The sequence below is a fragment of the Myotis daubentonii genome, chromosome 19 (assembly GCF_963259705.1).
Source record: "Myotis daubentonii chromosome 19, mMyoDau2.1, whole genome shotgun sequence".
In the NCBI taxonomy this organism is placed as follows: domain Eukaryota; kingdom Metazoa; phylum Chordata; class Mammalia; order Chiroptera; family Vespertilionidae; genus Myotis; species Myotis daubentonii.
Genome location: NC_081858.1, coordinates 26,920,335 through 26,935,928, shown reverse-complemented (window position 1 = coordinate 26,935,928; position 15,594 = coordinate 26,920,335). Strand labels below are relative to the sequence as shown.

Sequence of the window (15,594 nt, the reverse complement as noted above, 5' to 3'; positions counted from 1 at the left end):
CAGGATGAGAATCCTTCTTAACCGACCTCAAACGGATATTCCCAGGCTGAAATGAACTGATAAATGAGAAACTTTTGCCCCACATATGTATGTGATGCATATGTATGTGAAGAAATATTATTCATGATGCTTTGACACAGCCCCTGTTTTCATGGAGCACCCTGGATTTCCTGAAGGGGTCAGAATGGTCATTTTCTCTTGGAGGGAACAAGACCTTCACAGTTCTAATGGCAAATGCACTCCGCTGATTTCAGGGAACTCCTTTCTTTGTTCGTGGACCATGTGATAGCCAGAATGGCCAGAGCTCTGGAGATGATTTCTGCTCCCAGCTTCTGCCTTCCCTTTTAAGAAAGGGAAAGAGGGTGGCTAACTCTAACAGAGCCTCCTGTAAGCCGAGTGTGGGGCCAGGCACTTCCTTCACGTTATCTTATTTCAATCGCACAACAGCCTGGAGGTAGGTATTATTCTCGTCTTAATTGTACAGGTGAGGAAGTTGGGGACCACAGCAATGGCATGATTTCCACAAGGTCTTACAGCCCAATGTGACCGACAGCAGAGGGACAGAAGGGGAGGCCAAAGGACCATGTCGACGATCATCCTTCCCCAGGCATCCTCCTCCGGACTTCCACGAAGGGCACAGTAGAGTCAGACGCTCTAACGCTCTCCCTGTAAACTCAGGAGCAGCACATGCCTGCCTGCATGTCTGCCATGCCCACCTTCTCTCACAGAATCACACTTCCTGGCTTGGGACAGAGGAGAAGGTGAGGCTTGTCTATTCAGACTATTTTATTTCGGGGATTCAGGTAAATATTTAGACACAGGCCCTGTTCCAGACACATTATAATCTCTGTTTACTCTTCATCAGCTCCCATCCCTCCCTGGCTCCCCATGGACAATGGGTGCCTTTCACTCATTACCTTCACCAACATCTCTCCTTGCGCCAAGAACCAAAGAGGCAAGAAATCAGGAAACCACTTTCATAGTGGTATTTTCCCACAGGTTATTTTCACAAAAGGCAGATAAGGCTTTCTGTTGGCAGTACAGGTCAAGGAGGCTGGAGACCATCCTTCTTATCATTTCAGATGAGCTCACCTTTGCAGTCATCAAGAACTTGAGGCCCCTAACCCATACGCATGGTCTCTCCCCCACACTGACCCCTTTCAGTTCCTTCAATATCCCAAACTCCTTTTCACCTCAGGCCTCTGACCATTCTGTTCCTAACAAGGTTGCTGGCTCCATCCCCAGTGTGGGGTGTGCGGGAGGCAGCCGATCAATGATTCTCTCTCATCGTTGAAGTTTCTGTCTCTCTCTCTCTCCCTCCCTCTCCCTTCCTCTCTGAGATCAATAAAAATATTTTTGAGAGAGAGAGAGAAACACAGGCTCAGCCCTGGGGTACAGGAAAGCACACACAGCTACCTGCAGATGGAAAGCAAGCAAAGCCAGAAGAGAGGGCCACCTGGGCTTGGCACACACCTCCACCCAGGCTCATGAAGGCCAAGTACTTGTCTGCCTTATGCCTTCCTGAGCCTGGCTCCATGGTGAGCTCTCTGCCTCTTCTATGACCATTTGCTTATTCCCATTCTTCCTCTCTCCTCTGTGAGTTCCCACCGAGGTCTCAGGCCTGCTAGGCTCTTCCAGGACGGCCAGTGGCCACTCTGGTAGCATCCTATGTGGCTGAACTTTGATGGGATCATTAGATGTTAGAGACTTGCAGCTACAATAAGATGCATGTTACCCAAGGGGGTTTAAGAAGCATGAGAAGCTGTCCTCTTTCCTCAGAGAAAACTTCCATCGGGGTCTCTGGTCAGCCGGAAATGAAAGAATTTCTTGGTTTTTAGACAAACCTTTAGACCATACCTATTGGTCTCATAGATCTCCATCTCAAAGGATAAGGAGAAAGGGACTTGAATAACCAGAAGAACAGAGAGAGCCCTAGCTCTGGCGTTAACCATGTGTGAACTTGGGCAACCCCTGGGGTTAATCATCATTCTTGCTGGATTCAATCAGATAGGTGATGTGACAGTCCTTCAAAGGCAAGAGCTAAACCAGAGAGTGCTGTATGCCAGGCACTGTTCTGAGACTGTGCATGCGTCCTCACAACTTCAAGTAGGCACTAGTATCCCAGTTGTAGAGATGACCAATGTAAGGCACAGAGATGTTTAGCAGCTCATCCAGGGTCACACAGCTAGTTAAACAGCAGAGGCTGGATTTGAACCCAACGAGCATGACTCCAGAGCCCAGGACTGGGCAAGGGGTCAACGAATGAGGGTCTATGGGCCAAACCTAGCCCTCCACCTGTTTTTGTAAATAAAGTTTTATTTGAACATGGCCCTGCTATCCATTTATGTATTATCATGGCTGCTTTCACGCTAGCAGCAGAGTTGAGTCGTTGTGATAAAAATCACACGGCCTCCAAAAATAGTTACAGCCGGGCCCTTTACAGAGAAAGTTTTCCATTCTTACCCGAGACCATTGGATACACTCCTCTATGACGACTGTCTAACAATAAAGGAAGGAAAGAAACTGGGCTATTGGGAGACACGGGCATTCCATTTTCAAGACCCTCCCTGGTGATGGACTGGCCAGCCTGCCCACACCCATTTCCCTCATGCTCGTCCCCTCCTCTGTGGTGTGGAGTCTTAGAATTTTATTCCTGGGAGAGTCTTTGAGACCCTCAATCTGACTGTCTCCCCTTGGAGAGGAGACCCCCTGAGGTTCAGAGTGGCTAATGACCTGCCTGACGTCACAAAGCTGGGACAAGCCACGTCCTTTGGTTCCTGTGAGGTCCCCACTCCCTTTGGAGTTCTTCCTTATGTGTTGAAGGGGGGTGTGGCAAGGTTGGCTCAACCCCATTGCACCCGCCGCTCCAGGAGCTGCCGCTGGTATGTAAACCAAATCTCCTCCAAAACAAGAGTCCTCCATTGGCCTGTGTCCCTGGGGCCCTGTAATTTCTGGCACCACTAGCCAAGGACGGGGGAATGTCCCCTTCCAAGCTCGCACTCTGCTTTCACCTCTCTCACATCTCCAAATAATCGATACAACACAGCTCACAGGCAGCTGTTTGTTAAAGGTGCCATCAACAAGGGAATCCTGGACCGCAAACCAGCCCACAGTGATGACAGGTAGAGCTTCGTGGTTTCATGTTACTCGGTTGGCTTGGCTAGCCTCATGTGGGACTCAGGCTACTGTGGGCCTGCCTGGCTGGCTCCCTGTGTAAGCTGACTCCTGCAGTAACCCAGCCCTGGAGTTCCTGCTCCTCCTCTCCAATTGTCTCTCACGTCCAGCCCCAGGCCAAGGCGCCAGCCATTTCTCTCTCTGGGCCTTATCCGTGTTTTAGGAACAGGGTCTTTACCCAGAGCTCCCGGATCTTCACCTGGTGCAGGTCACAACCGCTCCTTTCAAAGTCCCCAAAGCTCCCCGACTGGCCTGTCCTCTGTCCAATCTCTTTTCAGACTTTAGGAGCTGTGATTTCCTCCTGCCTTTTTTCATGGCTGACGACCCAAGCCTTCCAGGCCTGGGATGTATCAACCCAAGGTCAACTCAGGTCCATCCTTCCTAAAATTCCCCAAGGATTCTCTTTCCAATGCTCCTCTGGTTGCTAACTCTTCCTGTAGCACATAGTAGGAGGCAAAGCAGATGAAGGGGGCAAAGTGTCCCACTGGAGGGCCTTTCTTCCATATCCTACTGATCCCACTTACTGAGCACCTGCCAAGCACAGTGCCGAATGATGTACATGCAATGTCTCGTTTAATCCTGATAAGAACCTTTTTTAATATATTTTTTTAAATTTTGAGACAGAGAGGAAGAGAGAAGGAGAGAGAGAAACATCAATGTGAGAGGGCTGTCTCCCCCATGCACACCCACTGGGGATCAAACCCGCAGCCCAGGTATGTGCCTGGACTGGGAATTGAACCGGCAACTTCTCAGTGCACAGGACAATGCTCAACCAACTGAGCCATACCAGCCAGGGCATTATTCTCCTCTTTTCTAGAAGTAGAAATGGAATCTCGGGGAAATTCAGCAACTTGCCCAAGTCGCACCACTAGTAAATGTGGCAGGTCAGATTTGCTGACTTCAAAGCCCATGTCGCTCTACTTTCTAGAATATTCTAGAAAATTCTAGAGTTGGGAGAGACTTAGAGGTTGCGGCTTCCCTATTTAAGAATCTCCCTTCCCAGCATCCCTAACAGATGGTAATGTTTTCAGTAAGTCTGACCAGATAGAGAAGAATCTACCCAAGCAAGTGATTGTCAAACCTGCCTGGTCATCAAAAGCATCTAGGATGCTTTAAAAAAGTGCAGATACCTAGGACTGTCTTGTAAGGTGTGTTTTTTCCTGGGTAGGTCTGGGATGCAGCCCAGGGATCTTCATCTTTAGAAAACACACCCAAGTGATTCCGATACACGGGCAGGTTTAGAAACCAGGAATGCCACCTCCTGACCCCTTACGTAGATGCAAATTATCGTTGGGAGAAGAAAAGTTGAATTTCAGCCTCATCAAGGAAGCAGTGACTTCTGCACAAAAAAAGAATTATGCAACGTTTCTCTGTGGGTTAGAATCGCTCGATACTGAAACATGAGTAAGGAAAACACCATTCACAGAAAACCCCACAAGAACCCTTGAACTCTGCCTGCCTTGGGTGGGGCTAATTCCTCTTACCAAACAACTCTCAGCCCAGGCCCACACCTGGGCAATATCAGGAAGAGGGTCATCATTGCCGGTGAAGGTGTGGGGTGGTCCCAGGCCTAGCCCAAAATGCCCGTCTCCTAAGGGGGTTCTGCCCCATGCTTCCCCCTCATTGGCTTCCCCCAAGAGATTGGAAGCTAAGATCTTATCCCCAATAATTCTGTCATCATGGGGGGAGGGGGTCAGGAGGAGAAAAGGGGGACTGGATGAGCACTTGGCAGGTTTACTGCAGGGAGGACACTGAAGTATTCGATGGAGTGGGGGGTACACTGTTTTCAAAATAATTAAAGTAAACTTCAAGGTTCTCTTTAGCTGTCTAATTCAGCAAACCTCCAGCCCACCAGGATTTCATGCCAGCCTTGCCTCTGACACCTGGAGAGCGCCTCTGTCAATAGAACTTTCTACCACGCTGGAGGCATTCTAGATCTGCACTGTCCGCTGTGGTCAGGATAGACCATCCATGTGGGACCCACCACGGAAATCAGCCTCTATCCACCTGCACCTTGAAATAAGCACTTGAAATATGGCGAGGGTGATTGAGGGAAAAATGTTTAAGTTTATCTCATTGTAATTTTAATTTAAATAGCCATCCAGGCCGGCGTGGCTCAGTGGTTGAGTGTCGACCTATGAACCAGAAGGTCACGGTTCGATTCCGGGTCGGAGCACTGCAAGGGAGTGAGGGTGAGCCAGAGACCCATTATCAGGGCTCTAAGGCGGGAAGGAGGAATGACCACCACCCCAACCCAAGGAGAATACGGTCTCCTACAGGGAATATCGCAGTTAGGCGAACAGTATTTCAGAGAAAACTTACCGGCCACCACACCATACTTCGTCCTGCCAGGAAGAAGCCTCCAACGGTCCCACGGTTAGTAGAAAACATAGCCTGAGGAGGGAAAGGCCAGAAGTTTAATAGAAAACTAGAACAGAGTGACCTTGCCAGCCAAAGGGCCACACCTCCCCATAAGCTCGCTCTTTCTTCTACCCACTTCACTTTCTGAAATACTTCCACATTCCTCGCCCCCTGGGCTCCAGTATGCTCAGACGGAGGAGGGAGGGACCTACATTTGACAGACAAGGACACTGAGGCTCAGCTTGCCCTGGTGCTAACTCTGCAGTGAGCTTATGGTGTGGCTTCGAGCAACGCACTCCACCTGGGTCTGTTTGTTTCCGTTAGATAAGGGGACGTGGACATGTTTATGGCCGTTTTACAAACATACTGAAGGTTCATGATGAAGTGTCATGTTTTAAAAGCACCATTTGGTATGTGAATTCTACCTCAATAACACTGGGGGGGGGAGAGAGAGAGAGAGAGAGAGAGAGAGAGAGAGAGAGAGAGAGAGAGAAAGAAAAAGAAAAAGAAGGAGGAGGAGGAGGAGCAGGAGGGAGAGGAGGAGGAGGAAGGAGAGGAGGAGGAGGAGGGAGAGGAGAAAGGGAAAGGGATGGGGAAGGGGAAAGGGGGAGGAAGAGGAAGAAGAGAAGAAGGAGGAGGAAGGAAGGGAGGGAGGGGGGAGAGAGGGAAGAGGGAAGGAGGGAAGAAAAGAAGTTATAAGAATGCACAGTTTGAACTTAATATTACATAAAAGACAGGGGCATGGAGGAAAAGGAGAGATGTTGGTCAAAGGCACAGAGTCTCAGTTATAAGATGATTAAGTTCTGAGAGCTCATGTACATCATGGTGACTATAGTTCATAATACTGTATGGCATCGTTAAATTTGCTAAGCGAGTACATTCTAAGTGCTCTTGCCACATAAAAATACTGTAACCACGTGAGGGGATGGATGTGTTCATTAGCTTGATTGTGGTCATCATTTTATGAATGATGACCCTCCATAGTGCTTAATGCCTTGTGCATGGTGCATGGTCAGTAAAAGTTAAATGAATGGGATTCTCAGTTCCCTCAGGTTCCACTCCTCCCCTTTCTCCAACACACACACACACACACACACACACACACACACACACACACACAGATGTTCTGCATTCAGCAGCAGCATTTGGTAGGTGCTTTCTGGCGCATGCATAGCAGCTCATGTCCCCTGCCTCCCTTCTCCCCGCTGGTCACTCCCTACAAACAGGAAGACACCGTCTCCATGAGCACAGGATGTTCAACAGCAAGCTCGAATGTTCCAGACCCCACTCTAAACCATGGCAATCAATTGGCCTGTGTACTCGCCCCTAGAAGAGAAAGATCTTACTACGGCAAGCCGCGAGAGCCAAAGAAGCACAATTGCTGACCCACATGCATTTTTCTCAATGGAATAAAAACATCATTGAGCAAAAAGGAAGGCGCTTCAGACCTCCAAAGCTTAAAAAACCAGGGATGCTGGGCCCGGAGAAGAGAAGACTCGGGTGGGGCCTGTGGCCTTCTGATAGGTGAAGTGGGACAGACTCACTCAGTGGCCCGACCAGGCACAACCAGACCCAACGGGAGCTCAGAACAAGGAAGAAAGTCCTTGCTGTCGAGAAGCCGGAGATGGAGCTGGTGGCACCGGGGAGAGTTTTGCTGCAAGTATTCTAGTAAGGTGTTGGCAACCTGTCAAGATGACTTTGTCAAGCTGTTTAAAGGGGAGACTCAAGCGCAGGATAAAGATAAACGCAGGCCCTCGCTTTGTGAAAATATGTGAGGAAAGAAGGGAATCAGCAAGACTAAGAGGCAGGACACTGACACAGCAATGCACACGGTGTCATATCCTGGAGAGGATTGTCCCAGGAAAAAAAAAATAGGATCTTAGGAAGGGGGAAAGGCGAGGTCATGCAGAGAGGAGCGCTTCGGGAATCTTAAGACCTGAGTTCTAGTCCCTGCTCTGATACTTGTGCATCTGAGCGACTCCTGGTCACCCTCTCTGACCCTCATCTGTGAAATGAAAATGTCGGGCTCCCCCAGGGCCCATTGCTACTCAGGCATCCAATGATGCCATTCGTGCAAACGATCCCATAAGTGAGGGGTCAGCACATGTTTTCTGCTCATAAAAAGGGTCAGATAGTACATCGGTTTTGTAGGAAACATATGATCTCCATCACACATCCTTCTTGTTGTGTTTTGTATTTTATAACTGCTTAAAAGTGCAAAGACCATTCTTAACTTGTGAGCCGCACAAAACAGGCTGTGAGCCAGATGTGGCCCATGGGCCATAGGGAACCACCCTTGGCTTAAAGGGTTTGAGGACAGCTTAATGAAATCTTCCAGAAAGAATAGGTTAATAGATTGGGCCTAAAAGGATACAAAAATCTCCCAAGAAACAAATTGAGAAAAAAATGGAAATATATAGTTGATTCATGAGCAACATGGGGGTTAGAGGTGCTGACCCCCACAAAATTGAAAATCCACATATAACTTTTGGCTCCTCAAACACTTAACGACAGTGGCCCCTCAGGATCCACGGATTGGTCCCAGGACCCCCGTGGGTACCAAATCCACAGGTGTCCAAGTTTCTTATACAAAATGGTGTAGAACAATGTGTACAGTCAGCCCCTTAGTATTTGTGAATTCCCAACCGAGGACTGAAAACAGTTTTCTAAAGCCAAGCTGAGAAAGACAAATATCACATGATCTCACTTATTTGTGGAATGTAATGAACAAAATGAATCGACCAACAAAACAAGACCCGAAGCAGAAAACAGACTGACATGCCTCCATGTGGGGTTGGGGGGACGAGAAGAGATAAACCAAAGAACTTATATGCTTATATGCACAGCCCATGGACACGGGCAATAGGATAGTGAAGACTTGTGGGGTGGGAAGAGGCTGGGAGGAAGGGGGAGAAGGGGGGGAATGGGAGATATCTATAATACTATCAACAATAAAAAATATATTTTTAAATGGGGGAAAAGAAGAATATAGTGTCCTATCTGCAGTTGGTTGAATTCACGGATGTGAAACCCCAAGATACAGAGGGTCGACCAAATATTTATTGAAAAAAACATTCACGTAGAATCGGACCCACAGAGTTCACACACGTGTTGTTCAAGGGTCATCTGGACACTGAAGAATAAGCTCACGCCCCAATATGATTGGACGAGGCAGCGTTGAAAGAGGATAAAACAGGACGAAATAATGTTGGAAGAGGTGGGATGGTGACAGGGGGACAGTAGTCGTGTCTTTTCTACGGTGAGGAAGCACAGAGGGGCTGGCTCGCTCTGTCTCTGCAGCTCAGGGATCGTACAGGAGTCAGGACACCTGTGCCTGGACCAAGCCACTCGTGATGCTCCAAGAGAAAACAAGGGGAATGTCAACGGGAAGGAATCTAGCACGTTCAGTGATCCAGGTCCGGAGGCACTGACTGATGGGGGAAGAGTGAGCGTGGACAAATCCTGGCGGGCTCGTTAAACAGCGTTTAGCAGGACAAGTGATCCTGAATCGCAGATTTGTGAGAAGTGCAAACAGCATCATCGTCAGGACTGGCAGGGCTAAATGAGATTGCTCAAGGGAACGAGATTGTCGGTTGTCAGCGATTGCCTGGGAAACGGGCAGTACGACGCAGCTAACAAAGGATGGGCTCTCCTCCTGGCTCCAGCGCTTCTAAGCTGAGGAGGGGCAGGGAGGGGAAGCCAGGCCAGGTAGTGAAATACCTGGTGCCGTGGAAAAGAGGCCCGGGTTCCAGGAACAGTTCCCTGCACTGCAACCTCGGACCAATCACAACCACGTGGGGCTTCAGTTTCCTCTTCTGTGAAATGGGGACTCACATGCCTGCCCGCCCTGTCTCCTGGACTTTTTTTTTTTTTTTTTTTTTTTTTTGGTCAAGTTGTCCTACCCAGCTAACCACTTGTGTCCATTTTACTTAAGAGAACAAAAGTAATTCAGGGCCTGGGTCATAGGCCCTCGAGGGCAAATAATAACAGTATGTTTAAAGATGTCTAGCACCCGTAATGAGCTTTCCGATTCATCTCTGCCCATCTTCACAACCACCTGGGGGAGGCAGACGGACAGGTAACACTGTGTCCGTTTTACAGGGAAGTAAACTGGGGCTGAGGCGGGCTACCCAAGGTCACGTGTCCGAAACCATGTCAAAGCCGTGACTAAACCTGAGAATCCCGCGCCTGGTTGCACACTTCAGAGAGGCTGAGAGTTTGGAGTCAGCCACACCAACCCCTTATGACACCTGGGGAGGCTTTGAGTCACCTCTGCTTTCTACGGTTACTTTTAAAAAGAAATCTTCCTTTTATCCAAAAAAACAAACAACAAAAAACCCCTGTGGCCATGACAGGGTTAATGTCCACGCTCCTCTCTCCCTGGCCTGCCACCCACCACAAACACCTTTTCGAGTGGCTGTGATTTCTGCACATTTAAAAACACCTCCTCCTCTGGGTGTGCCAGGCTCCGTCACAAGTGAAATTTCCATATTCCCAGCTGCTAAGAACAAGTTCCTCTGGTTTGGTGTGTCCCCACAGTCCTGAAGGGGAGCCACCGCGTTTCCTTCTCTCTTCCCGGTGCAGGTGCCGGCTACCCTCTATCCTCCTCCTGCTCCTCCTCCTCCTCCTCCTCCTCCTCCTCCTCCTCCTCCTCTTCCTCACCAGCTTTCCCAACTCTCACTCACTCCAGCCCCGGGGATCCCAGGGCACCAGGCCTTCAGGTCAGCCTATCCCAGGAGGGGACACCAGGCAGCCCTCCCCTCGCACACACACACACCTCCAGCGGCAGAGGCTGTGTCCTTCCCTGGCTACAGTTTCTTTCCCATCGGAACTGGATGACTAAGAGGCAGGACAACAGTCACCTCCTCCCAAGCCTGGGGACCCTCCCTGCAGCTACAGGCTGGCCCTCTCCTGCCCCTCACACCACTGACCCCCATCTCCCACCCTCCTTCTATGTGCACAGGCCCCAGGCGCCCACCTTCCGTGCTGGCCAGCACCCCTCTCCCTCTGCTCATCCTCGCTCGCCCCCCTCACCTCCCCCTGTGCCCCCTGACCTCCTCCTCAGCGCCTCCCAGTCATTTCCACCCCGAGCGCTCACCCCTAAGGCCATCCTCCCTGCCCTCTGGCACTTGCTCCTCCGCGTGCCCCGCCTCATCCCTCCCGCTGGCCCTCGCTCCCCATCAGTGTCCCAGGGCCCCCACCTACCCACAGCCCGACAGCCATCACCACCACGAAGTAGATGACGATGACGGAGATGTCGGCCGCATTGCGGATGCGCTCGTGGGGCGCGAAGGGCGCCTCGGTGACGGCGGTCGTGGGGCTCCAGGTGGTAGTGTCCATGGCTGCGGTGGAGACCAGGTGTCCCTCCCTCCGAGGCCACTGGGTCCTTATAAGGCCTCCGGGTTAATGATCAGCCCGGGAGGAGGACGCCCGCGAAGTCGGGGCGAGGTCGGGACAGCCGGGAGGTGGTGCAATCGTCTGGGACCCCTGCGCTGTGCTGTGCTGCGCCGTCGGGGAGCAGAGAGCGGGGAGCGGTCCTGAGCTCAGAGCTGGGAGCGAGGAGCCTGCTGAACTGCTGGCGGGTCGGCTGCGGGGCCGGCAGGTAAGGGCTTACCTGCCAGCGGGGAGGGGCCGGCCAGGGGGTGGTGCCCGCCTGGCACAAAGGCCCGCTGTGCTCCCTCCCGCAGCGGGCACGGGGCCGGGCCGCCTGGACAGCCGTGGGGCCGGCCCCTCCCCAGCTGAGCGGGAGCGGCTCCATGGAGGAAGCGGGCTGCCTGGGGCTAAGAGCCCAGGGGCTTCGGAGCACCTGGCACCTGCCCTGGGACCGGTTCCACGTCCTCTGTGGACCTGGCTGCTGCTCCACGTGCCAAATGGGTGCAGGACTCACTGTGACCAGGAGTCAGCCAAGTTCCTGGCCTCCGTGTGGAACCTGCAGGGGAGGATGGGAAGTTGGTGAACGTTGCTGGTAAAAGTTCCGCACAATTGCATTCTCTTGGCGGCTGAATGGCCGCCCACCCACCCACATTTCTGACTCCCCTTCCGCAGCCTGCAGCCCCCAGGGGCACTGTTCGTGCTGGAGACCAGGCGAGGGAATCCCACTAGGAGCTATTTCCTTGCCCCGCACTTTGCCCAATAAGGATTCGGGGTCCTTCGCAAGCAGGCAGGAGGGAAAACACTAGAGAATCCTCTCCAAGGAGTGCACCAAACCCTGACCCTTCCTGGGGACTCGATGCATCTGCAAACACACGTCTGAGCCAAAAGTCAGGGCTCGGAACAGAGACAGCAGAGAGAGGAGGCAGGAGTCACCCACGATCACACGTTGAGCCGGTGATAAATGTGGCCCCACGGCCCAGGCCAGGGCAGGCCCAGTTCAGAAGATGGTTGGGGGATGCTCTCGGTGGGGCTGGTGCTGGGGGCACAGAGCAGCCCCTTTGGGGTGGGGGTGGGGGGAGCCTTGCTGGGATGATGAGGTACAGGAAGGGGAAGGACCACACAAACCCTGCCCAGATGCTGTTCTGCCTCAGGCTCCCTGGATGCCGCCAGCTGACAACCACCCAGGACCCAAACGCCAGCAGCCTGTCCCTTCTCCCCTCCTGCCTCTGAGGCCCAATCCCCTCCTCCCTCATCCGTGCTCCATCTTCCTACTGAGGCTGTGACTTCCCCGTTTCCCCCCACCCACCACCCCAGGACTGTAAACTCTGAGGCAATGTGCAGGGCCCGTCATGATGCCTGACCACGGGGAGCAGGAACTCTCTTTCCAGGGAGCCTGGCCGCCGGGGGCTCTTCTCCAAGCTCCTTTCAAGCTCCTCCACCGTGGATGCTTGCGTAGCTTGGAGTGCCTCACCTTTCATCGTGTCCATTCGTTCCCGCATTCAGCAAAGCTTTCGTACCCAACTCTGTGCCAAGCAGAGTCCCTGCCCTCAGGGAACTAGCTTCTGGTCTGATCGGGAAGTAAGCCCATCCACAGGGAAAATCCAGCCCCGGGTACTCCCACCCACCCCCCCCCACACCCCGACCCTCCGCGCTGCAGGCAGCAGGCCCCTGCCAAGTTCCAAGAGGGAAGTCTGTGGAAATGAACAAATCCACAATGTGAGCAGGAGTGAGAACTGGAAGTGCTAACGGACCTCAAAGGAGGGACCGGGACCAACCGTTGATCTGTCTAGGAGAGCAGAACATGGGTGGCCAGAGAAGGAAAGGGATGGTAGCCCGGGGAGACCAGAAAGTGCAATCATTCATTCATTCATTCATTCACTCTTGCAACAGAAGGGCCGCTTCTGAGGCTATGGCTGTAAACAAGACTTACAGGGTTCCTGCCCTCACAGGGCTTTCAGACCATCGTCAGAGACAAACACCTATAAGACCAGCACTAGGATCTGTGTTTTGAAAGAGAAGCACTAATGCTCCTTCCTAGCAAGGATTTCGACCTGGGGATGGGTGAGGTTGGAGGAAGGCCTGGAAAAGCGCTAGCTTGGGCAGGGCCCTGAAAGAGAAGGAGTGAGTCAGGTAGGATGGGAGTGAGTGATGTACCGGGAAAGGGCAAGTATGGGTGGAGGGAGGCTGCCCATATTGTACAGGGAGGGACCAACTGAGGTGAAAAATTAAAAAATAAAACTATGGCCCAGCCTGTGTGGCTCAGTGGTCGAGCATCACTATGAACCAGGAGGTCACGGTTCAATTCCTGGTCAGGGCACATGCCCGGGTTGTGGGCTCAATCCCCAGTAGGGGGCATGCAGAAGGCAGCCGATCCATGATTCTCTCTCCTCATTGATGTTTCTATCTCTCTCTCTCCCTTTCTCTTCCTTTCTGAAATAAATTTTAAAAATATTTTTTTAAAAAAATAATAATATCTAACATAAATGAGAGAACATACGGAAAACATTTTGGTGCACTGCCAAGCACATATGCGGTGCTCAATAACACGTTAACTTTTATCTTTATCGTCATCTCCTTACCTAGACCTCGGGATGTGGACCCCCGATCTGGAGCCCTGCCCTCACAGAGCAGGAGACGGGTAGAAAAGAGTAAACATATACCGTGTGTTGGACAAGTGGAACAACTTTGGTCTTCACAATGACAGTAGTATTGAATCAAAGGCAACTTCAAAATACTTACAAGGATGAGTAACTCGGTGTTATTTCATGATCACAGTTGGCATGCGTCCGTGAAAGGATGATGTCTGATACCGTAAGCTGCCGCTGACTAAGAAGGATGAGGCTTTCCTGGAATAGAAACCCTGGGATGGAAGAGAGTGATCATGTTGGGGAAACCACATTCAGTGTCAAGTACGCAACAAACAAGACACCTGTCAAAACAGCAGGAACAGAGTCCCTGACATTTCAGGACCTGGAGCCATAGCGGCTGCAGGCAGTGAATGGTTCCAGACGCCAGAGAAGCATGAGTGAGTGAGAAGCACGGAGCGGAGACTCTGAGGATCCTGAACTCGGCTCTGAATCAGCCCACAGGACTTTCTCCGCCAGAGTCTCACCATCCATAACCAACCCCAATAGAAAAAATAAAAATAAATAGTTGGTGTAAAAGGAAACACAATGGCACATACACATACTAACAGACACCTAAAATAAAGTCCACTAAAAAGTTAAACATATACACACCCTTTGACCCAACAATGTTAGAATTTGCGCTCCAGATAGGCTTACGTAAGGACAAAAACGACCTTTGTTCCAAGTTATTTATTGCCGCAATATGTATAATGGGAAAAGATAACGATTAGGGGCAGCCTAAATGCCCATCCATAAAGGACCAGTTACACATGTCACAGTTTATCCACCTAGAGGAACAATACATGCAGCCATAAAGAAATGAGAGCTCTAGCATAGTGATATGGGTTGGTCTCCAAGGTATTTTGTTAGGTTAAAAAAAACCAAAGTGTGCAAAACGACATATAATATGCTAAAACTAGTGTAAAATATCAGGAGGTGGGGGAAGAATATAGGTACAGATTTGCCTACAAGTGCATTAAAAAATATCTCTTGGGGAAAAAAATATATCTCTTGGATATACAAGAAACTGGCAAAACTTATTGCCTTCAGGGAGAAAATTTGGAAGACAGGGGAGCTTTCTCTATATATGCATGTGTACTTTATGAACCATGAGAATGTATTATTTACAAGATCAACAGATAGGAGGAGGAAGGGATGGAGAGAGAGAGAGAGAAAATAAATACTACACTAGGATCACTGAATAGCCAAGCAAGCAGGGACCTCAGAGATCTTCAAACTGGACTCCATGATGTATTCGCTGACTCAGCAAATGTCACCTGAGTGTCCGACAGATGCCTGGCACTGCTCTGGGTACGGTAGGAGGAAGGTGCAAGATGTGGGAGAACACAGTCTAACGGAGAAAGGCCTTACAGTTTACCAGTGAGAAACTGAGGCCCAGAGAATGGACGGACCTGGGTCAAGGTCACCCAGGTCGCTGGTGGGAGAGTTAGGGACGAAATCCATGTCTTCAGGCTCCTGTTTGGCTCTATTATCTGTACGGCTTAAAGGACAGTGAAGGAAATGGACTTGATGACACACCCAATGTTTGCAAATGTAAAGAGAAATGAACCACGGAACTGGCTTTCCCAGAGAGAGCTTTCTTCTCCTACACAATTTCAAACAGACCTTGTCCCTGCTGAGTCACCAAAAATGTTCAGACGAAGCAATAAGGCGGAAACTCAAAGAATGATCTTCAGTCCGGCTGGTGTGGTTCAGTGGTTGAGTGTTGACCTATGAACCAGGAGGTCACAGTTCGATTCCCAGTGGAGGCACCTGCCCTGATTGTGGGCTCGATCCCCAGTAGGGAGCGTGCAGGAGGCAGCTGATCAATGATTCTCTCTCATCATTGATGTTTTTCTCTCCCTCTCCCTTCCTCTCTGAAATCAATAAAAATACATTACATTTTTTTAAAAGTATGTGTCCACAAATTATACATATACCAAATCATCACATTGTACACTTTAAATATATACAATTTTATTTGTCAATTATACCTAAATAAAGTTGGAAAGAAAAGGGGGGTGGGGAATTTGCCCAGAGAGAGTGTCCTGGGAGAAAA

At 50.6% G+C, this 15,594-nt stretch overlaps 1 protein-coding gene across 2 annotated transcripts in view; it reads right to left on the bottom strand.

Annotated features, from left to right (window-relative positions):
• Window positions 1-10,998, bottom strand: part of SLC5A1 (solute carrier family 5 member 1) — a 38,340-nt gene extending 27,342 nt beyond the window's left edge. Inside the window, exons 1-2 of one of the 2 annotated variants that reach the window (XM_059676518.1) lie at window positions 10,741-10,998; window positions 5,497-5,568 (exon numbers count right to left, since the gene is read on the bottom strand). In XM_059676518.1, the coding sequence (XP_059532501.1) occupies window positions 5,497-5,568; window positions 10,741-10,875 (207 nt within the window). In that variant the 5' untranslated portion in view covers window positions 10,876-10,998. The remainder of the gene's footprint in view (window positions 1-5,496; window positions 5,569-10,740) is intronic. The other variant, XM_059676517.1, reaches the window with a different exon arrangement.
• Window positions 10,999-15,594: the final 4,596 nt, after the last annotated feature.